Below are 24,872 nucleotides of genomic sequence, written 5' to 3' on the forward strand. Positions count from 1 at the left end.
CGACATCCATGAGCAACCCTGGTGCCATTCTCGCAGGCAGACTCGATAGCAACCAGGGTAGTGCTATTTTTTGGACTGCCACTACGATTGCTGTGATGGTCTCATTGGTCCAAGGTGCAATCACAACACTCACAGACATCTGCGAGGGTGAAGGGTTATGGACAATCCGATTTAATTTAGGACGGTTCGAGCATTTATGGTGGACCGCAATTGCTATGGCACTTGTTGCATCGTTGGGATCCATGATCACATCATTTCTTGCCGGTACGAGCAACCTCTAAGTTTAATAGTAACCCATTGACCTCACCTCCCCTTCATAGGAAATAACAATGATTCCCTCGGCATCTTACTACTCGCAACAGCATCATCGCTCACCGTTTTCCGCTACGCTTGGCCTGCCTGGCGCAATCGGCATTATTGCAGGAACCGATGGTTTGCGTGGACAGGCCCAAGTCGTACCGGAATTGATCCAGTTTTAGTACCCCTCATAGAGGGCACTAATCACTGGCAAAGTCTTGCAGAGAGTGCGCCGATTGTGAAGATGCATCCTGTTGACATTCGCCTTCCATTCCTTAAATCAAAGCTTATCACCGGCGATCCAACAGACATATTAAAGGCACGCCAGCGGAACTTACAGAGAGCACCGCAGGGATCGCTTCTTAAATCTACGACTTCCCCTTCCGAAAAGCAGCCAATCCCCGTATCTACACTCGCGTCTGTAACACCGTCCTCACTGATTAATGGTGTTGGCCTTTATGCTCCTGTAGTCCCCAGCCAAGCCGCATCCCTTTTGTGGGGGTCTCATCTGGGGTTCGCACCTCGTGTCAGTCGAGGTATCTTGGGCGTACCACAAAGACTCTTGACATCACATCCCCTGACCGAGTCCGGTCACAATGGCCAGGCTATGTGTCTTGCCCACGGTATCCTTGGTCGTAACAAGGGACTAGAACCCATGCGCTTTATCCTTCGTTTGGATATCGGAAAACTTGAAGAAAAAAGTGTTCAGTGGCCTCGCCCTTCAAAAGTCTTGCGAAGTTATTACAAGAAGGAGATGGATGCTGCATATGGCGGCCTTGGTATCAACTATGTCAACGCCGCCACCGAGTTGGCACTTCTATTGGCGGACTCAAGTCAGGGTCTTATTGAGGATTGGCTTTTGGCACGTATGGAGCATCAGGATTATGAGCTGAACCGCGAAGCGTGTCGTCTAGGTGCGCCCGACGATGATCTTCGATTACTATACCTTCTATCATACGGAGCCATGCTGGTCAGTCTGAGTGCTCACAACATAGGTCATCGCTTTCGTCCAGAGATTACACTGTTCGTAACATACTGGCAGACTCACAAAGCAGATCCCCTTCCGCAATGGGTAATGTCCGAGGCCATGCAGAGCAGAATTCATCAAGAACATGCTGGCCTCGACGTCGGCACTGATCTTGATGGACTGGTTCTGGCTGTCATCCCTCCCATCTCTTGATGATTCACCCACAACAATGATAGGTCACTTTCTCCAGATACCAGGATATTTATCATGCGTGTTTCATTACTGTCTGTGTATCGTTACTTACAAGCTGAAAACAAGTCGATCAACAATAAGATGTAACCCACAAGATACTAATATATGATCAGAGACAATCTAGTTCGCATGAATCTGCATCACTCGCAGCATGGACAAAATAAAAGTTTCCCTGCAGTACAAATGTACATTGATAGCTTCATTTTCCATTCGCAACCGTGCTATGCAGGCCATATATTCCTGAATGCATCGAGGAGGGCAATGAAGTTGTGGGCAAGCAGCAACCTGCACGACATCGAGAAGGCAGTTAACACGTGAGGTCAAGGAGAGTGTCTTTCTCATCCTTCCTGAATCCAAAAATAGTCCAAAAGATATGGAGGTCGTGCTACTATGAAGCATGCAAGTCAGTCGATGGCTCGAGGTTTGATAGTAAACCTTTCTGCATCGAAACTGGGAATGTATGCGGTGGAGAAGAAAATAGCAAGCAAGATAATCACTAAAAAAGCCCTGCAGCGGTGATCACTCTACGGGAAGCGCACGAACGACCATGAATCCACGCTCTGAGTGAGGGGAAATCGAGAATTTCTCGTCGTCACAATGTGTGACAATAGCTAATTTGTGACTGAACAAACAAGGGCTCACGCGCCTATTTCGACGGGTCGCGTCGCGTTCAAACTACTCATCGATCGTTGTCGTCCATTGTTGTCTGCACGAAATGGCGCCCAAGAAGAACCAAGAATCAATGAAGCAGAAAAGCCTCATGAGCTTCTTCTCAAAGCCATCTGGGAACAAGAGCGGCGAGGACAATGCCAAGGTGCCCAGTATGAAGCCAGCAGCGAAGTCGAGACCCCCAGCCCCGCGTTCTTCGAGCCCACCTGCAGATTCTGACTACGGCAACCGCACCCCTGCGTCAAAGGGGTCATCTGCGATTATCGTTGACGCGAGTTATACGCGTTCTTCTGATGGAGGCAGCAGCTTCAAGGACACGCCGCCTACCAGTGACCCTGTCGACGTGGATATGAAAGACATAGAGGCAGAACCCCCGAAGACGGTGAGTCACGACGTGGATTCGAAAGTTTGAACTCGTTCGAGTGTCATGGGGCCACAGAACCGCAAAAAACGCAAGATAGTCATTGACGATTCAGATGACAGTATGCAGGAGCTAGACAGTGTTGCGTATAAGAAGGGTCTATCAGCATATAAGCCATCTCCTATGCCCCGGAAGTCGTCCTCTAAGAGTATGTTAATCATCATACTACTTCGTTCTTATATGTATGCAGCTGAACTCGTTGGTAAGGTCAAGTGAAGAAAGCTCGCGTCTCTGCAACTCCTTCTGCCGACGAGGGTCTAGATGACGATGCAGAAGAGGATGATGAGGTTGTCTCGTCTTTCTCGGCTAAGCTGACCAAGTTCAAGAAATCACCAAAGAAGCAAAGTTCGTGCTATGAGCACTCATCCTCTCTGTCGATATTCGATTGCTCACGAATTGCGCATATAGCTCGCAAGTCTCGCTCGGAAGATGACGACTTCATTGTGCCCTCTGATGAGCCACTTTCTGACGAAGAACCAGCTCGCTCCTCTTCTCGTTCTTCGGGTCGTTCATCTCGGCTCTCTATGATTACTTCCGATGAAGAAGACGGCAATGACGAAGCACCGGCCAAGTCGTCTAACAAGTCAGCCAAGCAAAAGCAAAAGCGGCCACCTCTGAAGAAAACTTCAGCGTCCAATAGCAATGCGAATGCGAACAGCTTTCTCACTGCGGCCGAACAAAGGGAACAGGACAAGCAGATTGAGAAGAAATCACAAGAAGATCCATTCGCCTTTTTGGTTGACCCACGCGACGTGAGTAGATTGTCGGTGTTGTTTCATGGGGAGGTTATCGATGAAAGCTTATTTCATCTTGTCTAGAAAGATAAAGTTAGACCGGATGAGCCTGGGTACGATCCACGAACGCTGTATATCCCACGGAGCGCTTGGGATTCTTTCACTCCATTCGAGAAACAAGTAGGTTGATTTTTTTCTATGTTTACCGATACGTATTAATTCGATCTATCTTTCCTTGTAGTTCTGGGAAATCAAGCAGAATCATTATGATACCGTTGAGTGTCGATTTTTCGTCCTTCAGGATGATTGATCTGACTCCACCTTAGGTCTTGTTTTTCCAGAAAGGGTAAGATTGCGAGCAAACTCAAGCGGATGCTGACATACTTTCTGACGGCATTCCAAATATAGGAAATTCTTAGAGGCATGCATTACAATGACCTTGCAGTTTCAGTCAGGTGTTGATAGTGATGTTTTTTATTTGTAGCTCTACGAAGAGGATGCTCGTATTGGACATCGCGAGTTCGACCTCAAACTCACTCAACGTGTCAAGATGTCCATGGTAAGATTTTCAGATTGACACATCGACATTCAAATTGATGAGATCACACAGGTTGGTGTCCCGGAAAGCGCCTTCAACTTTTGGGCTGCGTATGTCCGACTTGAGCTTCTGAAATGATATATTTCATGTTGACACGTTTTGATCTCGTCGTACAGAAAATTCCTTGCGAAAGGTATCCTTGAACTTGACGCGTTTGCGCTCGGCGCAGGATGTTAACGGAGATCGCACCTAGGCTTCAAAGTGGGTCGGGTGGATCAGGCGGAGACAGCCTTGGGCGCGGAGATGCGTGTCGCGGCTAACAAGGGTAAGGGGAAATCCAGCGCTGCAGATAAGCAAAAGGAAAAGATCGTCAGGCGGTGCGGTTATAGTTTTCATAAAATGATTCAACTGACTCACTTGGCGTTCATATCGTTTCCGAAAATCTCAGAGAGCTCAATAAAGTATACACGAATGGTACACTTGTCGACGAAGATCTCCTTACGGACGAGCAAGCTGGTCATTGCGTCTCCATCCGGGAGTTCGACGAAGACGAGAGGGGAGTCGATAGCGCAAACTTTGGTATCTGCGTGCTAGACAGTGCGACGAGTGAGTTCAACTTGAGCGCATTCGAAGATGACGTTTGTAAGACGAGGTTGGAGACGTTGCTGCGGCAGCTGAGGCCGAAGGAGATTTTATTCACGAAGGTTGGCCTGTTTCTCCTTCAGCTTGCCTTCGCTCTGATTTCGTTCACGATACGTTTGGTGGAGTTTAGGGCAACTTGTCAGTATCCACGACACGGTTGCTCAAGACTGTCCTTCCTGTGACGTGCCTTTGGACTAGCTTGCGAGACGTCGAAGGGTTTAGCTATGACAAGACACTAGACGAACTAAAGTTACTTTACCCTGCCGATGATGGGGTAGATGAGGATCCAGAAGAGGAAGGACTCAGTGGTGTGCCAGACGCCATCAGAAGCATGCTTAGCTGTCGAACGGCTATCGAAGCACTTGGGTCGATGATATGGTCCGAGCTCCCTCGCCTAGAGGATCGCCCTGCTGATTGTCCTCTGATTAGGTACCTTCGCCAACTGAATATCGACAAGGACATACTTACGATGAGAAATTTCAACATCTATGATCCGATGAAAAAAGGCCAGGGCTTAGTGCTCGATGGACAAACGCTGGCTCATATCGAGGTGTTGTTAAACAATGAGGGCACGGAGGAGGGGTCCTTGCTACAGTTACTCGGCAGATGCATCACGCCTTTTGGTATGTCGGTGTCTGAGCAATTTTAAGGTCGGTATCTGAAACTTTGCTATCTTTCTAGGTAAGAGGTTGTTCCGAATCTGGTTGTGTATGCCGTTGCGAGAGGTGACAGATATCAATGCTCGGTAGATATTCTTTCAGTGTTCCGATATCTTTTCACGTTCTGACTCACTTCTGAATCTTAGACTTGATGCTGTGGAAATCTTGATGGGAAATCTTCAGTTCGAATCCGAATTCACAGCAGTTGCGAAGGGTCTCCCCGATCTTGAACGCATAGTCTCGCGTATTCATGCTAGAAATTGCAGAGTCAAGGACTTTGTGAACGTCCTCAAGGTAACTCTCGTACCTTCTCGTTTGTTTGTGGTACCAGCATAAATTTTCTGTTCGCAGGCGTTTGGAAGGCTCAGCAATGGGCTGAGTACCCTAGCGCAGTCGGCAGAGTGTTTCGAGTCTAAAACAATTTTGGGACTCCTGAGGTCCGCACCTGATTTGACACCCAACATCGAGAACGTGCAAACGATGTATAAGCAAGAAAAAGGCATGACGGTCTTAGGCTTCTTTGGTTTCTCAATCCTTATTCTCGGCTTAGATTCGGATGATCTCATACCAGTTGAGGGCAAAGACGAGGCGTACGATGAAATCATAGCAGAGATTAAACAATTGGAGCAACAGTTAGAGAAGGACTTGAAAAAGTTGCAGAAGGAGGTCGGGTAAGCCTATTCCCGTTCAGTGAATTAAAGATGAGTCGTTGACGATTGCGACATCACAGTTGCCCGTTAACATACTGGCATAGTGCTACGGGAACCAAGGTCAGATTCCTATAGGGCATGCCACGTCATTTACTAATTGATCTCATGTCAAAGGATATCTACCTTGTCCAAGTCAAGGCTGGAACCAAGGATCTCCCATTGAAATGGATCAAGAGTGGTGGGACAAAGGCATGTATTGTGTGATTCGTGAAGGACGCAACTTGACTGACGAAGCGTCGTAGGCTGTAGCGCGGTACACCGTCCCCTCCCTTGCCACAAATATCCGAAGCCTCAAAGAAGCGCGTGAAACCCGCAATGCCGCAATCAAAAACTTCAAGTTTAGGCTTTTCGACGAGTTTGATCAGGATCGTAGTGTCTGGCTACGAGCGATCCGTGTGCTCGCAGAACTCGATTGCCTGTTCAGTTTGGCCAAGGCTTCCAATGCGCTCGGCGAGCCGGCTTGCAGGCCTGAGCTTGTTGAAGGAGATACCGCCTGGGTAGAGTTCGAGCAGTTAAGGCACCCAGCTTTGGCAGTGAAGACGAAGAACGATTTCATTCCAAATGATGTCCGACTCGGTGGTGATGCAGGAAGAATCGCATTGTTGACCGGTATGTCCGATCTCTGGGGAATGCAGAGGATACTAATAATTTCAATGATAGGGCCTAATATGGGGTAAGCTTAGCATTCCGCGTCAGATACAATAATTGATCCCCTGGGCAGAGGCAAGTCTACTGTCATGCGCATGACAGCCGCCGGTGTTGTAAGGCGCCTCGATGTTTTCAACTTCCTTGGAATTCATGTGTCTTCCTTCCTAGATCATGGCACAGCTAGGGATGTTCGTTCCAGCGGAGAAAGCGCGGTACGGGCGACTCAATCATCATCGCGATCTTTTATTTGACTTGTCGACGTTTTATAGCCTTTGCCCAGTTGACTCAATTCTCACTCGAATGGGTGCATACGATAACATGTTCTCCAACGCCAGCACGTTCAAGGTTGAACTAGATGAGTGGTATGTTTTATACACGCTTCACGATGTATCTCGACTAATTCATATATCCGTACAGTTGCAAGATCCTTCGTGATGCGACTCCGAAGTCTCTGGTTGTCTTGGATGGTCAGCGCTCTCCTACCTGTCTTGATCATCCTTCATGCTAAGTTTCGACAGAATTGGGACGAGGCACGTCGACCTATGTGAGTGGTCTCTGCGCCTATACTCTTTTGCTCGTACTGATGCATCTTGAAGGACGGGATGGCAATCGCAGGGGTAAACGAGAAATTTTATCGAGTCTGGAAATGGATGCTCAGATATTTTCTAGGCTGTTCTGCACCAACTGGCAACGCATACACTTTCGCTGACCTTTTTTGCCACACACTATGGCTCCCTCACGGACGACTTTTCTTATCACCCTAACATCAGGACCATGCACATGGAGACGATGGTAGATGATGAGAAACGGGAGGTAGGCCGACTTTACAGATCCCTATCGCCATCGCATAGCTTAGCGGCCTTCTCTCCAGCTGGTCTTCCTGTACAAGCTCATCGAAGGCGTCGCGTCGGGGTCCTTCGGTACCCATGTCGCCAACCTCGCTGGCGTGCCTGCGGACGTCGTCCAACGCGCCGAAACCGTCTCGAAGGACTTCGCACGTCAGTTCAAAGAAAAGGTGGAGGGAAAACGGAAGAAAGCTGCCACCGCGCGATTGCCCTTGGTTTCCCAGGCCGACTTCGCTTACCTCCACGGTTTGGCGACGGGCAGGCTAGAGTTGGATCAAAACCCTGTCAGGCAGCGAGAGGTGCTCAAGGGTTTGAAGGCCGCTGTCTTGAGAGCCTTGCAGGAAGTGTGAAAGGATCGGTACTGATGGATGTTTTCGCTCGCTCGCAATGCTTTCCGAATGTCGCTAATGCTTTGGCTGTTACACCTTGCTCTGGACCTTTATTTCGGCTGTTCAACCCTATGCTGCTTCATACTGTACCTTGCTTTGACAACTCACTTTTCGTCTTAACCGATACTGACAACAAACGGTCGTTACGAGTACTAGTTCGATTGCATGTTAGGATCCACCCACCAATATGCACATTGCTCATTGCCGCTTGCGAGGGTCTGTGTATGTATTATCTCGAGTATGCAACCTCTTAGATAGATGCAAAGGGTGGCTCCGAAGCAACATATAACTACAGGCAATCCGAGGCACTGTAACGGACGGAGCAACAAACGAGCACGACACAGATGTACATCAGCAGAAGTCACTCGCAAGAAGCAACAGATAACCAAAAATTCGATGGGTACGACAACTGGGAGTACGACGGGCCGGCCCCAAATACGGAGGCTGCAGCTCGCACTCAAGGATACGCTCACCCATCATCGTCTCGTCAGCCTGATCTCCGCCTCATACATCTCACCGGCTTTCAAACCAGAAGGGTGGATGGTGCTCCTAGAAAACTCAGTACCAGTGGCACCAAGTTGAGTACCGGATTCCCCGGATACTCTGAACCATTATGGTCCATGACCACAAACTTGTGGTAGGAGCTCGCACAGCTCATTTACTTTTACAGATGTAGTAAAAGGTGTAGCCACGCCTATGATGCGGGCATATGAGTGGAGCACCATACCGGCCACAATCACGAGATCAGTGATCACGGCCACAGAGATTGCGATAGCGGAGAGGTCGCGCCGACAGAGACCGCCGCAACGAGCGTACTCATGCTCACCACCTCATCTGCGCACCCGGCCGCCGATCCGCCAACAGGCCAGCCAAGCGCGACAGTGCGAGCAGCGTGAGGTGGGGGTGGGTGTACACGGAATGGGCCAAAGCCAATCGGGGATGATGCGACCTCAGACCCCCACTGGCCCGCTCACGGAGAAGACGTGCGAGCGACGACGACGTCCTGCGTGGAGCGAGGGAGCAACCCAGTTGTCGTAGGGAAGATGGTGTGCGTTGTGGGCCCACGCCTTATGAACGCAGCAGTTGGTTCTCCGATTCAACATTCACGCTGCATGCGAAGAGCAGACGTGGGAATCGAAGGATGATGATATCGCAGGGACGCGGACGCGGCGACCCGATGGAGTACAGTACCGGTTCGGCGTGAAAGCATCCAGCGGAGGGATAGCGGCCGAGCGCGGGGACGTGCAAGTCTGGTCTATATACATATGTGGCGTACGCGGTCAATACAGGAGTTGTAACATATCTGCGAGTAAAGGATCCAAAAAAGGGATAAAAAAATGGATAAAGAGACGCTGGTGGATGGATCACTCATCGGATGAGCAAGCTGTGAAGCACTGCGAGGGCACAGAACGCGGCACAGGCGAAGAAACCGAGATAGTATCCTGAAGGGTTCCCTTCGACAGAGACGGACCAGAGCTGTCATGATGGAACGAGAAGGATTTGAGTCAGAATAAATCGAGCAAGTGGTGGAAGCTACGAACCCAACCGCCTAGGATAGGACCGAAGCAACGAGCAAGACTGACGATGCTCTGCGCCACGCCATTTGCTAAACTTACCACGGGCGGGGGAGACACTAGTAGAATGACAGTCAGCAATGATGTTAGGTGATCAAATCATGGTGTCGCCTACTGTAATTGAGGAGAATCGAGACGGAGGTGTACGCAAATGTATTGCCGCAATATCTCACAGCACTGCAAAAGTAGGTTGCAAGTCAGCTGAGTCCCCAACTACGGTCTGCGTTTGGACGTACGTGCTGACGGCCAACGCTGAAAGGGACGTCAATGGTTCAATTTTTTTTTTCGCAAGGCCAGCACCAAACTCACCGGTCATGAGCATGAAATTTCCGTCGTCTTCAGCACTCGCGAAGGTGCGATACAGGGTCACAGTGATATAAGCAGGGATAAACAACAGCGAGCCCAGGCGGAACATCGCTAAATGAGAGAAGCGTCCTCTAGGAGGGCTATATGACCAGACGGTGGTGAGTTGTAAACCAACAATAGTTGTGATTGGCAGACGTACCCGATATTTCTATAAAAATGCATTATGTTGAGCATGAATTGGAGCGATAGTAGAGCATAAGACATACGGATAGAGATAGAACTGGTACATGATCTGTGCGAGGCACATGAGGGCAGCTAGACAGGACAGTCAACACACACGCGACAGCGCTCAAGACAAATGACATGCTCAATTGTGAGAAGTGTCCGGCGTTCAGATTCAGACCGCCCGATTCGTACTTTCTGCACGAAAAAAAAGGATCAAAAAATCAACCGGCAAGCCAGGTTCTTCGTGTGGCGCGCGGTTCACTCACGAAACAAGGTACGACAAAAACACCATGTCGTGGGTCGTCGAATGCAGCGCCAGAAGCCCATACTGCGTGATGATCAAGATCGGCAGCTGCGAAAACAGAGGCGGCGACGGCTCCTCCACAAGGTCGCCCTCAGCCGGAACCGCCGCGCCGCGCCGCTCAAGCATGCTGTTCAATGCGTTTCTGTCCACGTCGTCGGGCTGAGACAGCAGCCTCTGCGCGTCGAGGACAGCGGATGGAGACTTGACTCCGGGGTGCGCAAAAATAGACGGCACGGTGGAGAAGCGACGCTCGTGGGGGCCTTGTCCAAAGGAGGGCATGCGGGGGTTCGTGGACGACTGCGGGCGGTATGACGTCGACGCCGACGGACGCCTGGGCGAGCCAAAGGTCCTCGGAGCCTGCGAAAGCCGACGGCCCGCGAAAGAGGGCTGATGAGCAGATAGTATGGACGGCTTCGAGAGCCGTCCACGCCGCGTAGGGGTATCCAGAACATCCTCCTCTTCATCCTCTTCCTCTTCATCTTCCATATCAAACACAGCGCCGTCGTCGTCGCCCGCACTCTCCAGCTCGGTGTCGCTCTCAAAGACCTCCTCGTTATCCACGTTCATCGCAGACGCGACCCACAGATCCGCGATATTCGTCACCGCGTTCTCGTTCGCCATGAGCAGCCGCTGCGCGAAATTCAGCTCGCCCGCGTCTCCGAACGACCGGGGCAAGCCATCCGGCCCGGCGCTCCCGCGCCTGCGCACCGAGCTCGACGCGCTCGCCCTCCGCATCGTCGCGCCGCTCGCGAGACGGCTCCGCACGCGCGCAGTGCCCCCGCCATAGCCGTACGCCGACCCGTTCGCGCGGCTCATGCGCGAAAACCGGCGGCCAGGGACCGAGGTCGAAAGCGGCATAGCAGGCGGCGGGGAGGCGTCGGGAGCGTACGCGTCGTGCACGCGATTCGCGAAGTATCCCGAAAGGCGGCTGGATACCTTCCGGCGAAGGTTTCTATAGAAACCCTGTTTGGGCGATTGGGAAGGACTGGGAGGCAGGGAGGCCTCTTCTGGAATTGTCGGGTGTTCGTCGACTTTCTCGGGCGAGAGACGAATCGCACCGTCGCGTGGACCTGCATCGGGTCCCAGAAAGAGTGAGAGCAAACAGCCTGATGAAAGGAAGAAATTAAGAATCAAGGAAAAAATCCAACAAAGACGTCTGCGTCTCAAACTCACCGATCAACGTCACAGACGCGGCCATAGCACACGGCAGTAGATACGGGTATGTCACGAAAATAGGAACCGAGTCGAACACTCCAGGCCACTTTTTCGCTGGCGATTCGACTACCAAACAGAGTTAGCATTGGCGTCGAGACTATGACTGTTCCCTTCAATGCTTATGGGCGCACGACACCAATCCTCATGTTACGCACAAATACTCCTCACGCGCGAAGGAGCACTGGATAATCGGGAAAGCGCGAACTCACATGTTCCGCCTACGATGGCACCCGCAACACCGCCAAAGCCCCAACAAAAGCCCAAGATAGCATAAGCGCGCCCCTCATTGCTAGGATCGGTGATCACAGTGACGCATCCACGGGCGACACCAATGGCGCCGGCAAAGATCCCCTGCATCAAACGGATCGCGATGGCCTGCTTGAGCGTCGTCGCCGAGCCAAAGACGCAGCATGTGAGCGAGCTCCCCAGGAGGGAGATGAAGAGCACGAGGCGCTGGCCGTGTCTGTCCGCGACCGTCGCCTGCGAAAGGTGCCAGTGTCAGCGCGCGAAGCCGATCTCTCGACGCTCGAAATGGACGTGGGCTCGGTCGCGTGACGTCATCCCTCCTTGAAACATGTCACGCAAACGCAGCAAGATAGCCCGTCCACCGCGCCGGCGGTGCGAATGCATCGCGATGCGGCGGCGAGTGGCCGTTGGGACGAGCGGCGGATGAGGAGAGCACGCACCCAGAGAAGCGAAGTTAGGAATTGCGTGAGGAAGAAGCTGGCGACTGACGGCGCGCGGCGTCAATCACTTAGGACGGCCGCCATCAATCAATGCGCACCTAGTATCCCTGTCCAGAATCCCACGTCCGCCTCGTCCTTCAGCTCTCCGAAACCTACATGCGCGATTGTCTTCGTCAAGACACAGCGAACAAGCATCCGCAGGGAGCGTTCGCACCTTTAACCATGAACAGCAGGAAAGGCATGGATACGTTCGCGGTCAAAAACTCCCCGAGCAGCGCCTGATAGCACAAACGTCTGGTGAAACCTCTCCACTGCCAACTATATAAACCAACCGCGACGCACTATAGACAACACGATCATGGGCAGCAGGGGCAGAGGCGTCGTGTACGTCTCCGCGGACTGCTGCAGGGCACTCGGTATCGGGGGCCGCTCAGATGTGGGCGTGAGCGTGGGCGCCGCCGCGGCCTCCTCGTCTCCAGCGCCTCTCCACCGCGCTGCAAGACTCTGTCTGCTGAAGGATATTCGGCCGGGCCGTGGACGCGCAGTGTTAGTCGGGTCGGTGGAGTCGCCGTCAGCAGCGAAGAAAGTGTCGTCCGCGCCGCCGAATACGCGTGCGGGAGGGGGGTTCGCAGCGCCGCTCATGGCGACCGAGGAGGAGGAGAGGTTCGATCTGGGGATGCGGGAGTCTCACTGAAAGGCCGCGCTCTCGACATGTCCAAATCGGTATCCAAGCTGTGTGTGCACTTGTTTGGCGCTATATTCGCCGGACCAGGCTCCCGATCCTCCGCGGACTTCGAAAGATGTGGCGTCGCTCTTGGCCGATTGAGGCTGCGCGATGGCAGTGGGGTGGAGTTTTCGTAGTCCATCCCAAACGACATTTTAACCTAGGCGATGAAATCTCGATGTATCACAAGCTAGCCTGTCCACTAGCGTTCCCAAAGCCTTGACCAATCACGGAAGGCATCGTACTCGTACATAGTGCTGAATATTGCGACACAGACACACCCCAGAAGCGAGAGGTTCTCCATTGTATCAAAACAGCCGCCGCACCGCTCGAAAGATTCGCGCAATGCTCGATGCCTCAATCGTGAATGTATTGCCCGCGCTCTGCTTAGCAAGGCTGATGGGACGGATAATGCCGGGACTACGTGATGCATTGTGTTACCTTTTCGGAAGGTTGTCTTGTTCAGCCCGGCAATCACTGGAACACCTTGATTTTTGCTCCCTAGATCTTACTGCAAGGAAAACCCTTAATCTGGCAGCATAAAGCATCAGAATATTCGTCTTTCCTCGCTGTCTTTGCAATAATATGCTTAGGGGGCAAACCACTCCGACAGGCCCCACTGTCACCTGCCCTCGCTCTGAGACCGCCGCGCCAGTATACGCCACGCAGACCGATCCTTCTCGACATGCTGACCTCTGGTTCCCAGATGGCTCGGTTGTTCTGCGTGCAGAGAATACGCTGTTTTGCGTACACATGTCCCAGCTGTCTCGTCACTCCGTTGTCTTCCGCGACATGTTCTCTCTTCCTCGCTCGTCCGCGTCAGCACACGATCTCTCGGCCAACGATCTCTATGAAGGTTGCCCCTTGGTAAGGCTGCATGATCTCGCAGAAGACGTTGTCAATCTGCTGTCGGCCCTGTACGACGGCCCGTGCGTCGATTCCTGTCTATTTTTGGCCGTTCAGTCTGCTCATCGTCCGAGCAGGACATTTGGTTCCAACGATTGCAGCGACTTTCGAATCGTCTCTGGCATCCTCCGCTTGTCGAACAAATATATGATAGAGTCTCTACGTGCTAAGGCGATCGCCCATCTGAACATCGCGTGGCCTATGACTCTCAAAGGCTGGGATGCCCGCGAAGACAAGGCGAGGGCTTACGAGCTTGAGAACATCCCGGGCAGTGCGCACCTCTACCCATCCCCTATCGTACGTCTCCATCTTTCCTCGCTTGACTCATCTCTATCACTATCATGATCCGCCGTCCGTCTCCTCACCGTGAAGCACGATTTTCTGATCTCACACAGGCCGTGATCAATCTCGCGCGCCAAGTGAACGCTTCCACGCTTCTCCCATCCGCATTCTACGACCTCTCTCGGTATACGTACACTCAGATATTTGAATCAGCCGATGACGATCAGTCTCGACTCCGCTCGTTCTCTCCCCCATTGTCATCCCCACATGCGACTCCCCCTCCGCGCGCCCACCCAACGTCAGCGCCTGGGCCCATGCTCGAGACGACAGACCTGCAGAAACTGGCTCTGGGAAAGGAGTCGGCATCGCAGGCAGTGAGTGCCGTCATCAACGGCATGACCCGAGGGCCGTACACGCACTCCCGCAAGTCATCGCTGTCGCGCTCTTCAAACCCATCCTCCTCGTCGCTCTCGTCCGGTGTCTGCGCTTCGCCGGGCGCCTGCAGGCGCGATTTTGCCGAGCTTGTGGCGCTCGCGACGCAGCACTATGTCTGCGATCGTGAGCGCGGGTGCGCGGACCCCTTGTATGTCGCGGAGGAGCTGGGGACACTGAAGAGCGCCGAACTGTCGGAGTGCAGGGCATGCGCGAGGGGGCTGGAGATCTGGGCTGCGAGGGAGAGGGAGCGAATGTGGAAGATGATCCCGATTTGGTTCAGGTTAGAGTGCTGAGCTTGTGAGGAAGGTTGTCTGCTGTCTCTCCGTCTCTTTGTTTTTTTCATGACCTCATATCACATCTCACACTCTCGATATTTCACGGCTTTTCATTGTGTACGTTGTATCCAGTTGTTGTAATATCATCACGACATATCCTTATCATTTTCGCATACTTTTTCTCTCTTGTACCTCCGGAGAACTAGAGGCGTGGTGAGAATGCGAGAGATGTATATATTCGACGCGTCTCATTGATCATTAATAGACAGGCACTTCGACATTTTGCGATGGATATCGACACGACCTAATGATTATGTGAATGTCTGTTTGCATATTACAATGCGTCACCAAGGAGAGTAGATATTCACCATAGATAGTATCACATTCGACGTGGCCTCTCGTTGTTCCGGCCATCGGGCCCTCTTTAGTCGAGTCACATTCGGGATTAAGTCTTTAAGTCGATCTTCCAAGCCTGAATTGCCAAGGCCGCCGAAATAGCTTATTTTGATCACTGCAGACAAGTCGCTTCGTTCGCGTCTCTCTGCTAAATGCCGGACCAGAAGTTCGCCGAGATTATCCTTGCTATCAGTCTTGTCGGCGTCCTCGCTGTCCGCTTCGTATGAGATCTGGAATGAGTCCAGACAGGTGCCCAGGGTAATATCACGCAAGCGAGGAAAGATCGATGCGGCCACCGGGGGGTGGGTTGGTACGAGCTGACTAGTCTGTCTTGCCCTGGCCATAGTCAATTGGCATTGACCATGTGCAAACCAGCGAGCGCCACTCACCGTACGCGGAGTCCTGCGCGGATGGCAATCTCCTATAAACATTCTCCTTGGTCGGTCGTAGAGATGGCTGCGGATCATGCGTGGCGCTGTTTGCATCATGTATCTCCTGTATGAGGCGAGGCAACCCGCTCCTAGCTAAACGACGTGAGCTCCTATACGATTTCCTCTGCGGCTCTCTTTCTAACAGACCAAATTATCACCACCCTCCTACAGTCAATATACTATGTACGGTGGCAGTCAGCTGCTCCAAAGGGACGATTTGTCGGCATTCTGATTCCTAATTCGAAGATTTCCTTGTCTTGGCGAGTGCGGAAGCTCCATCGACTACGACAAAGTCTTGACCGCTACCAGTCAAGTTTCATTTCACAAAAGTACATCGAGGCCGCAGTAACAGAGAAAGATGATAGCAAATACAATATCTAAACGTGTCACACCGAAATCAGAGGTAGATCGCCGTTCATCATGCATCTCAATAATTGTAATCGTCCATTGACAGCTCCTCCCAGGCGCTCTTGGACTCTTGCTGCTTGTCAAAACGAAGCGTGTCCCGCTTTGTTTTGAGGATCTCAGCAACATCCTTGGCACTGTGATTGCGTTTCACCTTGTCGATTACGGCGCCCCAGTCTTTCGTACGACCGAAGTCGATGATACGGAATGAGGGCTGCTTGTGTGAGCGCTGTATAGGTGGGGCTGTCAGTGGACCGGGCTGGACGAGGATATTGCGTCTGTGGAATGAGTTCTGGAGGAAGTCCTCGTGGTGCAAACGTTGAAGGAGGGAAAAACACTCCATCCTAGCCACGATCAAAAGAGGTCAGCGAAGTCTAAGACTAGGAGGAGAGGAGACACCGACTTGTCGTCGTAGGAGAATGCACTAGAATCGATGGGCTGGCCGCAGTGTTCCATAAGTAGGATCGGGCTGAGTCCCTCGATGCAGTGGCGCATTTCTTCCTTTACTTCATCTGAAACATGTAGGTCATTCGGGTCGAAAACCGGCTCATAGTAGCCAAAGAACTTTGGCACGACGGCGCCAACGGGAACGGGGTGTTTGATAGGCGGGACGAGATTGTACCCGCACCACTCTTCCTGCAGGTGTCGCGGAAACGCATTGTAGATGATGCCCTCGTTCTCAAGCAGAGATCGTGCCTCACTTCGTGGATAAGCTAGCTTTGCCGCAACAGCAACTGCTCCAGACGGCGTGCGCGCGGTGAGAGGTTTCGGGAGCTCCAATGGAGCCAGATAGACATCAGAGTGATGGCCGGAGCCAAGTTTATTCTCAGCTTTGAGACGCAGGCGCGCCACTCGGAGCTCGTGCGCAGGTTTGTCTTGTCGTCCTTTTTCCGTTGTCGTTACCGTTTCGTCTACAACGTTTGAGTCAGGATAAAAAAAACGGCAGTTTGTAGAAGGGCATGTGACTGACCTTCTTGATGCTTTATGGTGCTCTCAGGGTTTTCAAGTGAAGGAAGAACGCGACTGTATTTCAAAGGCATTGAGGACAGCTTCCTGCGCGTCTCGTCGTCTGTATCGTGGTAGGAAAGGTCGATCACCCTCCTTTGAGTATCATCAACAAGAATTATATCAGGCAGATATTCGTTTGGGATGAACTCTTCTAATGCTGGAGGCATCTCCGCCAGAATTTCGTGGTCCCCTTTATCAGCACCTATATAGAATAAACAATCAAAGCGTGTTGATAATTGAACCTGAGATCAATGCATACTGGCCACCTCAGCCTTCAAGTCCACATGAAGATCTTTTAACGATCTATATGTGGCGTGATCTCCTTCCTCTTCATCGTCTACGATCCGCTCAAAGCAACCGCCGTGCTCCGATCCCTCATCGGGAATGCCATAGTGATCATCCAACATATGTCCCTTGGGAATTTGCAACAAAGGCCATGGCCTGCGTAGCCGTGGGTGAGGTTCCATCTCGAACGCCTCACTGGCATAGTTCTCTCCGAACTCGTCGATCATGGATCGCGACCAGATCGTCACGACATCCGTGTTGGGAACGCGCTGGATAAAATAGAAATCACCGATAGAGTGTCCCCATATGATTCTGTTGGGCGTTCGGTATCCTGTGGGCGCATGTTCCTTTCGAAGAGTCGGACCTTTCGGGTGGCGCGGCCACCATTGGTAAACAAACCGAGTTGGTTGATTCATGATCAGTGCCATCGAGGTACGAGGTATAAAGGGACACTAATGGGCAGATTGTGTGTCGAATCGGGAAACGTGAGGTGCGCAGTGAGAAGTCTACGAAGACAAGACTTAGTATGTGGCTCAGCACCCGAGGATTTATTGAGGGTCACAATCACGGCACGAGTGCGTCACAAGGCATCGACCCTGTGTCGGCGATAGCCGATTGCATATGATCTGGCAACTTGTTTCTAGTCTCTCGTCACAACCCTCGAGCCGAGTCGTCCTGGAAGATGAGATATCTATCCACGCTTCGGAGTGGGTCCAGGCTTATGAGCTCAAGCTTTGACTATCGGAGGTGCGCTCTGTATCTTTATGGCCTGTTCAGCCAATGTATATTTGCGTGGTACATCAGATGTACAATACCCACGTTAGGTAGGCTGGGATAAGTTCGAGCGAGAACTGTCCATTACAGGACTCACAATTCCTTTCTGCTGCCCTCCCCGACGCTTGTTACCCTGTTATCATGAACTTGTACACTGCGGTGTTCATAAGTGGTAGGATTACAGCAAGGTATGTCTTGAATATTCAATGCTTAGTATCGTATATGGTTTCATGATCTTGTATTTTACCTTTCTTAGGAAAACATGCTTCCTGTCTGCGTTCTGGGAGACGTTGGTACTTTGGAACTTGAATATCTAACAAGCCACGTGTCGGTGTCTTGGTATCTGGGCAGGTTTCATTATCTTCTTTGCATGAAGAATACAATGTCAATTCTAAGTCATAATCTTCATGATGGAAATATGCAGTGACCGATATCACCAGACTTCCCGCACTTCTTCCTCATTACTGTACTACAGGACCACTGACTACTATCCGAGGCCATACACGCGTCCTCCCGATTTGGGCATCTCAAGTCGCCGCCCACACGTGATCGCGCCTTCCGTTTCTGTCTTCGACTCAAGCCTTGCATCTCCCTCCAGACTCCCTCGCGAAAGTATCTCCCTCCTTCCGACTCTATGCCTTTCAAACAGCCCACGTTGCTCATATACAAGCGGTGGGTCTGTGACCCCAATGGCCCGTTTCTTGACGAGCACAAGGCACCGATCGGAAAACGGACGCCGAATGGGATGATCTGGGGCCACTCAATCAACGATTTCTTTTGGATAGACCGACAGAGCGGGATGATATTCACGACGGTCTGGACACGTAGCATGATCCAGGAACTCGGGGAGAATTATGCCGACGAAGAGCACGATCCGGAACCGCAACCGCGTCTGATGCGACCGTGGCCACTGCTGAAGTTGAAGACGCCAAAGCGTTTGCAGCCTGAAAATAACTTTGGCATGATTGACGAGGGTTGCGACTATTATGATGACGGCTGCTACGAGCGCATGATTGACTCTGGTGAGGATATGGATCAGGAGTCCGTTACTCTAGCAGATCTGGAAGCCAACGCGAACGCGTATCGTACAACTATAGGCTTAAATGAGGTTTCGAAGCCCAAAGGTGTGATGACTTACTCGATGTCTTGCTCCTCTGACCAGCGATTGTCGACAACTCCCGACACAGATAGCACAACGACACTGGAAGATGTTCCTAATCGCACAGGCAAGTCGTTATCAAGAAATTTTTATGTCAGGCTATTGAGTCTGACTCCTCGAAATATACATCGAGATATACATCGGAAATAGATGACGATAGTTACCGCGCAAGTGAACGGAACCTAGATTCTCTCAAAGTAAGGGGGTTGCCACCTGCTCTCGAAGAATTCATTCCTCCTCAGTACTTCCCCGATGTGCTCCTCGTCAAGGACTCCGATCAAATTGCGATCGCTAAGTCCTACTCCGCGCTCGATGCTGGTGTCCGCTCCACTCTTGCGGCGAACTGGATCAAATTCAACCGTGTTTTGCCACCGCCGAGCTCCCTTGATACAGACACTGGTAAGTATCTGAGACGAATACCACCGCTGATAGCCATCTAAGCGTGTCTGACAGACGCCAGTAATGGTTTTTCGACATCCGCCTCACTCGATGACAAAACCGAAAAGTCAAGACAGACAGGATTGCGTGTGGCTTATATGCGTCTCTCTGCTGGCAGCATGCTTGGAGAAGGCCATCACTCGAGCGTCTACCTCTCGGCTTTGACACTTCCCAGGCCACTTTCTGCACGCACGCTAACTGGGGAGGTGTCCGTCGCATGCAAGATGTCAGATTTAGATCCAGAAGCACGGGAACATCTGGAGAATGAGGCTAAAATATATGCATCGTTCCCGAAGCATCTTCAGGAGGATTGGTGCGGACTTAACATGATGCCGCCGATTAAGACACCCGTCCCGGCATGCGCTGTAGTGCCCAAGTTCTACGGGTACTACAAACCTGCCTTCGATGAGGAGGCGTTCAGAAGCGAGAGTGATGAGGTTAGGGCAGAGATGAAGGCATTCATTGAACGACTCAGCCCTATCTTGCTCATGGAGCATTGTGGGATTCCCATTGTGACGAGCAAAAATTTCCACGTTGATAAGAAGTGAGCATACAATTTGACCAACCCGCGATCGTGACTGACCCTCGCACGCTTTGCTGCTAGGATATTGTGTTATTCAATGCTCCGACGCCTGCACATGAACGACTACATACATAACTCATTCTACCAACGCAATGTGCTCGTCCAAACCGGTCCGCTAACAACACCTCCGGAAGAGCGTTCCATGAAGATGCCCTCGTACCGTGTCATCGACTTTGGGCGAAGCAAGTTATATGGCTTATCTAATGACAAAGCGGCAAAATTCGACGCGGGCTGGGGTAATGAGTTAAATCGCGCCACAGAGGAGTTAAATATGGAGCCTTTCGTTTATCAAGAGCCTCATTCCTGTCTGTTAAAAGTAAGTGATCACTTTGTCAAATGCATTGTCGTTTCTGCTATGCTGTATCACCAAGCTTCGCCATGCTGTCCAGCATGTTACCATGTCACTGTGCTGTGTAACCGTTATACCACGTTGCTTTTTGTTTCAGTAGAAGTTGATGCTCTTTCAGCTTTCTCTTCGATCGAACATTATGCTGCACCCTGATGCAAAAACCTTGCTGTTGCTGTTCTCCTTCATCAGTAAATGGTGAGAAAAAGCTTACTAGGTTTCATGTTGCAAGTGTGATGTAGCTTGTGAACTACATAAGCCAGAGCAAAAGCTAGCTCCAGCAAAGTCCGTAAGTACCGGTGTCAAGTCTGACAATATAAATCCAACACCGGCAGACATTGAGAACTGAGGACCACCCACTATCTCATCCTCACCCTTCGATTTCAATATGCTATCGGCACTTGTGTATGAGGTCTGTGTGAAGATATCGGTTGCTTTATCCGATGGAAGCTAAGTAGCATTGCTGATTTCTCAAGAAGGACACGGTGAGGTGCGAGTACATGACTTTGTGACGAGTAGAAAAGTAAAGACCAAGAAAGTGGTATCAGGGTATCAAAGAGATATCAAATAGATGCAGAGGAAGAGACACGGGGAAGCCATCATTCCACTGAGGAAAATGACATGGATAAGATCAAAAGGTTGCCACTCAGATAGTGCAAAGCAGACATGGCGGTCCGGGAAGTCAATATATGCTGCGTTCATGTTCAGCAATGAACTGCTCATTATGTGACTGCAGATCAACAATCAGTGACGGCACAAGAAGTGTGGCCTCACTGCCTCAAGAGGCGTACCAATCGCCGCAGACTTCCCAACTACACAACACTAGGGTTAGCCAGAAATCCAGGAGTAGCACATGTTTACATATACACACTTGCGGTGACTGCACACCAAATGCAAGCGGGGATCCTCTTGAATCCTCCTGACGAAAATACATCACCCGCTCGCAGGCGGCGTCCCACAGACTTGTTCTATATTAATCCCAATCAACACTTGTCACCACAACTGTGTTGTAAGTAATAGGAAATTACCGTAGACTTTGTTTGAGGTCGGAAACAGTGATCGAGGGATTCTGCCCTAATCGAATCAATGATCTTTGAATGTTTATTTCTAGTGATAGAGATATTAAGCATACTCAAGATGCGCACAAGCGCCTGGGGTCAACACGGCTGCTTAATAAGATGAACGGATCAACACATCCGGAGACGGTGCTTACTGCTGTCATTGCTCCTTGACATTTACGGTTCTCCCATGCCAGCTGATGATCAGCACAAGACGACATTGAGATCTGTACAGGTGGCTTGGTGCTAAGTAAAGTCAACAGTCACAGGATAATAGCCACGTACGACGATAGGCCCGTCCTCCATGTATGTATGCTTACAAGATCTGGTGCATATAGGCTGCTGTTCCGGGAAAGACACGCTCCCTGTCTGAGTCGGGGAGACAGCGGCAAGATCCAGCTTCTTCGTGACCTGCTTCAGTCGAATAATTGCGCCGACTACATTTCAGAGCCGGACTATTCTCGATTTGCATGCTCTTCGACCCGAAGCCCTCGGGAGCCCATTGAAATGCTTAGACAGGATGTGTACAGGAAGCGTCTGTGAACGTTTATTAGACTGGAGTATGCGAGGGTTAGATGTCGCTATTGCTGTGGTACGTGATAGATGTCAAGACGCAAACACATATGTTTATATCAAAACGTACGATGCGAAGAGATCCTGCTGAGAAAGTTGTTGCAATGGTAATGAGAGAGATACAGAAGGGTACCAGAATGGCGCGAATCGAAAATTGCCTTTCAAGCAAATTTTGAGCGAACGACGAAGCAGACAGTTAACCGAGCCCAAGTCGATTGTCAACGTACTGTCAACCTGCTCACGGAGTATGGACCCGCTCGTACGTCTGACGTTGTCACAATATTACTCGCGCATCTTAGAGGCCTCCCCTCGGCGTCACCCAAGTGCTGCTCACGAGACTGCGCTCTCTGCTCCGAAGTGGTCCGATCACGGCCTCCCCTCGATGCTCGTGTCGGGTCTCGTGGTAAGACTGCCCAGGCATAAGGCCTTCTTCGCATGTGCCTCTGGTCGAGCCTCAGAGCAAACCCCGACGACGGAAGATACAGAGCCAAACTCAATTTCTAGTAGACAGCACAGCCATATCCGAGGACGAACGTGAGTGCAGGCGGAAGTGCAACCCTGCCAGCCAGCGCGGCTCTTTCCCAACCGTCGTGCAAATCAAGCCAAAGAGTCCGTAAACCAATATAGGCAGTATCGTACGACTCAATGCCTCAAGAAGGATTGCCGGCCGAAGCAAACCCAGAAACGAAAGAGAAAGACGCGTCCGTCCGTCCCCGCAATCTATCACCTCCGCGAACGGCCGCCACATGCATGTACTGGTCGAGCGACGCCCCACCGCGCGACCCGAACAGCGCTCCGCCGTAGAAACAGAGCCGCGCCGCGCGCTCGACGCAAAACGTGTTATTCGCGCGCACGTTTCACGATCACGATCGAATCACGGAAACGCTCTGTTCGGGGCGTCGCCTGGCGTCGCGTCGCGTGAGACGACGTGAGAAGTGGCGGTGACGACCGCGAAAGCGATCGAATTCCGTCGCATCGAGCGCGGCCGGGTGCGTGTTGCCCAGGTCCCAGCGGGACCTCGGCGCTGATGCGCTGGGACCGTCGCGGCGGGGGCGATGGAAGTCTCGCGACTGAGGAACGTTATATATCGGGCCCTTATGAGCGACAGGAGAGATCAGACCGTGCGAAGGAATCGCAGTGGTGGTAGAAGAAGGCCTGCTCGTATGTGCCTCTGGAGAAAATCACATCATATGGACATAGCAGGTCCGAACAGAAATGGCCTGCACGAATTATCGCCGGATGTGGATCGAACTCGGGGATCGTCTGCGGGGTGATGGAGGTAGAGGGACATCGGATCCGCAGTGTGTTTGTCTTGGGGCAAGTAATTGGGAGAAGCGTGGGCGGTCGGTGCGCGGATGAAGAGATGATTCACTCGTCGATCGTGACAAGACGGCGGGAAACGGACTAAAGGTGGCTTTTTCCGTGCTGATAGATCCCGTATTGGGATAGTTTATGAGTCAAATAACTATTGGTCACGAACTTCGCGTTCCAGAGCTTTACCTTCTCATCGACGGCGGCTGAAGCGAACAGACTTCACACTTCTGCAGTCGCGAAGACTGGCTATATCGGGGGTCTTGTGGCGTCCACGTCTGTCTCGCATCCACATCTCCCAGCGACTGGCGTTCGTCCTGCACGACGAACTGCGTACTACGACACACGTGAGCGGGATTTTATTTTTTATATTAGTTCGTCGTGCATCCCAAGGACTGAGCGTCCTTAGGCTGGTTCCATGCCTCGGGAATGACGCGCGCACGAGCAGCGGAGATGCGGAGAGGCAAAAAGCGGGCATGACAAGTGACAGTAGTTGTCGATCCGACTGATGGCCAACTCCCGTCGAACCGCGCCGTCCAGGGTGTGCGTGGCGCGCTGACAGCGAGACGGGGAGCCGCGAGCGTTCGGGACGAGGGGTTCTTTTCCCGGACGTGCAGAGGGGACTGGTTGGGGACTGACTGCCTGGACGGCGCGGATGCGATCGGGATTCTTGGCTTCGGAGGTGGTTCGCGGCGCGCGTAGGGTGTGAATTGTGAAGGACGCTGTGCGGGGGCTGGCAGCGACTGGCGTTGCTTGCCGGCTGGCGGGGCGACAGGTGCGTGAGGTGGAGGGTGTGCGTGTCCGGACCGACTTGATCAGACTGCGTTTAGGCTTTGATGGGTGTGGCTGTGGAGGGGGAGAAATGGCGACGTGTGTGGTGCTCTGGGAACACTTAACGCCAACGCCCTGTAGCACCGTCTGTCAAGCGCCGGCTCTCGAGGATCGCACGGGGGGAGATCTTCGACGGTGAGTGCGTGGGACTCGAGGGTCGCGCGGGGGGCTGACAGCCGATTCCAAGATAAGCTCGGGGAGGAGAGCTGGAAAGCGGAGGAGCGTCCCCGCCCGATGTGGATCCTGGGGGACGCCGGGCAGCTAGGACGGATGAGGGATGCGGATGGCCGTTTCTGGCGGGAGGGGCGAGGACGTGTGGAAGGCGGGGGGCGCAGATCGGACGGGAGGGCTGAACGTCAGCGGTCGTGGGCCCGAATAGGAAAGGTGAGAGCGTCGAGGCTGGTGGTCGGGGCGTCGGGGCGGTCAAGGGGTCCGGGACACATGGAAGGGCGGGTCGAGCAGGGAAAGAGGCGGCCGGCCTGGACAGTTTCGTGCCGCGAGAACCCGCGAATTGTCGCCGATTTCCGTGAATATTCGCTCGACGGCTTTGGCCATCGTCGCTACTTAACGC

The 24,872-nt window shown here is 52.1% G+C and overlaps 8 protein-coding genes across 8 annotated transcripts; 5 read left to right on the forward strand and 3 right to left on the reverse strand.

The window, feature by feature from the left end:
* Positions 1 to 8: 8 nt before the first annotated feature.
* Positions 9 to 1,477, forward strand: HETIRDRAFT_326183 (uncharacterized protein; the record flags this gene model as incomplete). Its single annotated transcript, XM_009551578.1, has 3 exons — positions 9 to 264; positions 321 to 535; positions 626 to 1,477. The coding sequence occupies 3 exons, from the start codon at positions 9 to 11 to the stop codon at positions 1,475 to 1,477; spliced, it is 1,323 nt and encodes a 440-aa protein (XP_009549873.1).
* A 754-nt stretch (positions 1,478 to 2,231) lies between these two features.
* On the forward strand, positions 2,232 to 7,924 carry HETIRDRAFT_157347 (uncharacterized protein; the record flags this gene model as incomplete). Its single annotated transcript, XM_009551579.1, has 27 exons — positions 2,232 to 2,567; positions 2,625 to 2,754; positions 2,814 to 2,951; positions 3,015 to 3,358; positions 3,425 to 3,520; positions 3,582 to 3,614; positions 3,825 to 3,899; positions 3,951 to 3,988; positions 4,055 to 4,071; positions 4,132 to 4,255; positions 4,327 to 4,582; positions 4,651 to 4,898; positions 4,950 to 5,143; positions 5,202 to 5,265; positions 5,326 to 5,473; positions 5,531 to 5,678; positions 5,730 to 5,850; positions 5,910 to 5,949; positions 6,132 to 6,502; positions 6,611 to 6,650; positions 6,706 to 6,749; positions 6,807 to 6,899; positions 6,955 to 7,004; positions 7,056 to 7,081; positions 7,134 to 7,154; positions 7,207 to 7,350; positions 7,409 to 7,924. 27 exons carry the CDS (start codon positions 2,232 to 2,234, stop codon positions 7,730 to 7,732), a joined length of 3,663 nt encoding a protein of 1,220 aa, XP_009549874.1. The 3' UTR covers positions 7,733 to 7,924.
* A 78-nt stretch (positions 7,925 to 8,002) lies between these two features.
* HETIRDRAFT_148687 (uncharacterized protein) lies at positions 8,003 to 8,460 on the forward strand. The gene has a single exon (XM_009551580.1). The coding sequence runs from the start codon at positions 8,030 to 8,032 to the stop codon at positions 8,351 to 8,353; it is 324 nt and encodes a 107-aa protein (XP_009549875.1). The 5' UTR covers positions 8,003 to 8,029; the 3' UTR covers positions 8,354 to 8,460.
* Positions 8,461 to 9,139: 679 nt separating this feature from the next.
* Positions 9,140 to 12,359, reverse strand: HETIRDRAFT_325170 (uncharacterized protein; the record flags this gene model as incomplete). Its single annotated transcript, XM_009552157.1, has 13 exons — positions 9,140 to 9,247; positions 9,313 to 9,404; positions 9,461 to 9,522; positions 9,582 to 9,597; positions 9,655 to 9,791; positions 9,918 to 9,966; positions 9,989 to 10,071; positions 10,143 to 11,286; positions 11,354 to 11,461; positions 11,605 to 11,875; positions 12,082 to 12,125; positions 12,180 to 12,233; positions 12,296 to 12,359. Coding segments are annotated over 13 exons (2,232 nt in total), but the record flags the coding sequence as incomplete, so codon positions are not given.
* Positions 12,360 to 13,474: 1,115 nt separating this feature from the next.
* Positions 13,475 to 14,667, forward strand: HETIRDRAFT_237948 (uncharacterized protein; the record flags this gene model as incomplete). The annotated part of the gene is made up of 3 exons (XM_009551581.1): positions 13,475 to 13,734; positions 13,789 to 14,008; positions 14,107 to 14,667. Coding segments are annotated over 3 exons (1,041 nt in total), but the record flags the coding sequence as incomplete, so codon positions are not given.
* A 1,148-nt stretch (positions 14,668 to 15,815) lies between these two features.
* On the reverse strand, positions 15,816 to 17,626 carry HETIRDRAFT_479003 (uncharacterized protein). Its single transcript, XM_009551582.1, has 4 exons — positions 17,203 to 17,626; positions 16,906 to 17,145; positions 16,339 to 16,846; positions 15,816 to 16,279 (listed from the first exon to the last, which is right to left on the reverse strand). The coding sequence occupies exons 1-4, from the start codon at positions 17,453 to 17,455 to the stop codon at positions 15,958 to 15,960; spliced, it is 1,323 nt and encodes a 440-aa protein (XP_009549877.1). The 5' UTR covers positions 17,456 to 17,626; the 3' UTR covers positions 15,816 to 15,957.
* Positions 17,627 to 19,394: 1,768 nt separating this feature from the next.
* Positions 19,395 to 20,684, forward strand: HETIRDRAFT_67243 (uncharacterized protein; the record flags this gene model as incomplete). The annotated part of the gene is made up of 3 exons (XM_009551383.1): positions 19,395 to 19,560; positions 19,615 to 20,143; positions 20,204 to 20,684. The coding sequence occupies exons 2-3, from the start codon at positions 19,698 to 19,700 to the stop codon at positions 20,682 to 20,684; spliced, it is 927 nt and encodes a 308-aa protein (XP_009549678.1). The 5' UTR covers positions 19,395 to 19,560; positions 19,615 to 19,697.
* A 2,349-nt stretch (positions 20,685 to 23,033) lies between these two features.
* On the reverse strand, positions 23,034 to 24,856 carry HETIRDRAFT_453964 (uncharacterized protein; the record flags this gene model as incomplete). The annotated part of the gene is made up of 5 exons (XM_009551583.1): positions 23,034 to 23,229; positions 23,699 to 23,806; positions 23,867 to 24,230; positions 24,386 to 24,650; positions 24,743 to 24,856. The coding sequence occupies 5 exons, from the start codon at positions 24,854 to 24,856 to the stop codon at positions 23,034 to 23,036; spliced, it is 1,047 nt and encodes a 348-aa protein (XP_009549878.1).
* Between the last annotated feature and the right edge of the window lie 16 nt (positions 24,857 to 24,872).

The sequence above is a fragment of the Heterobasidion irregulare genome, assembly GCF_000320585.1.
Source record: "Heterobasidion irregulare TC 32-1 unplaced genomic scaffold scaffold_09, whole genome shotgun sequence".
Classification (NCBI taxonomy): Eukaryota; Fungi; Basidiomycota; class Agaricomycetes; order Russulales; family Bondarzewiaceae; genus Heterobasidion; species Heterobasidion irregulare.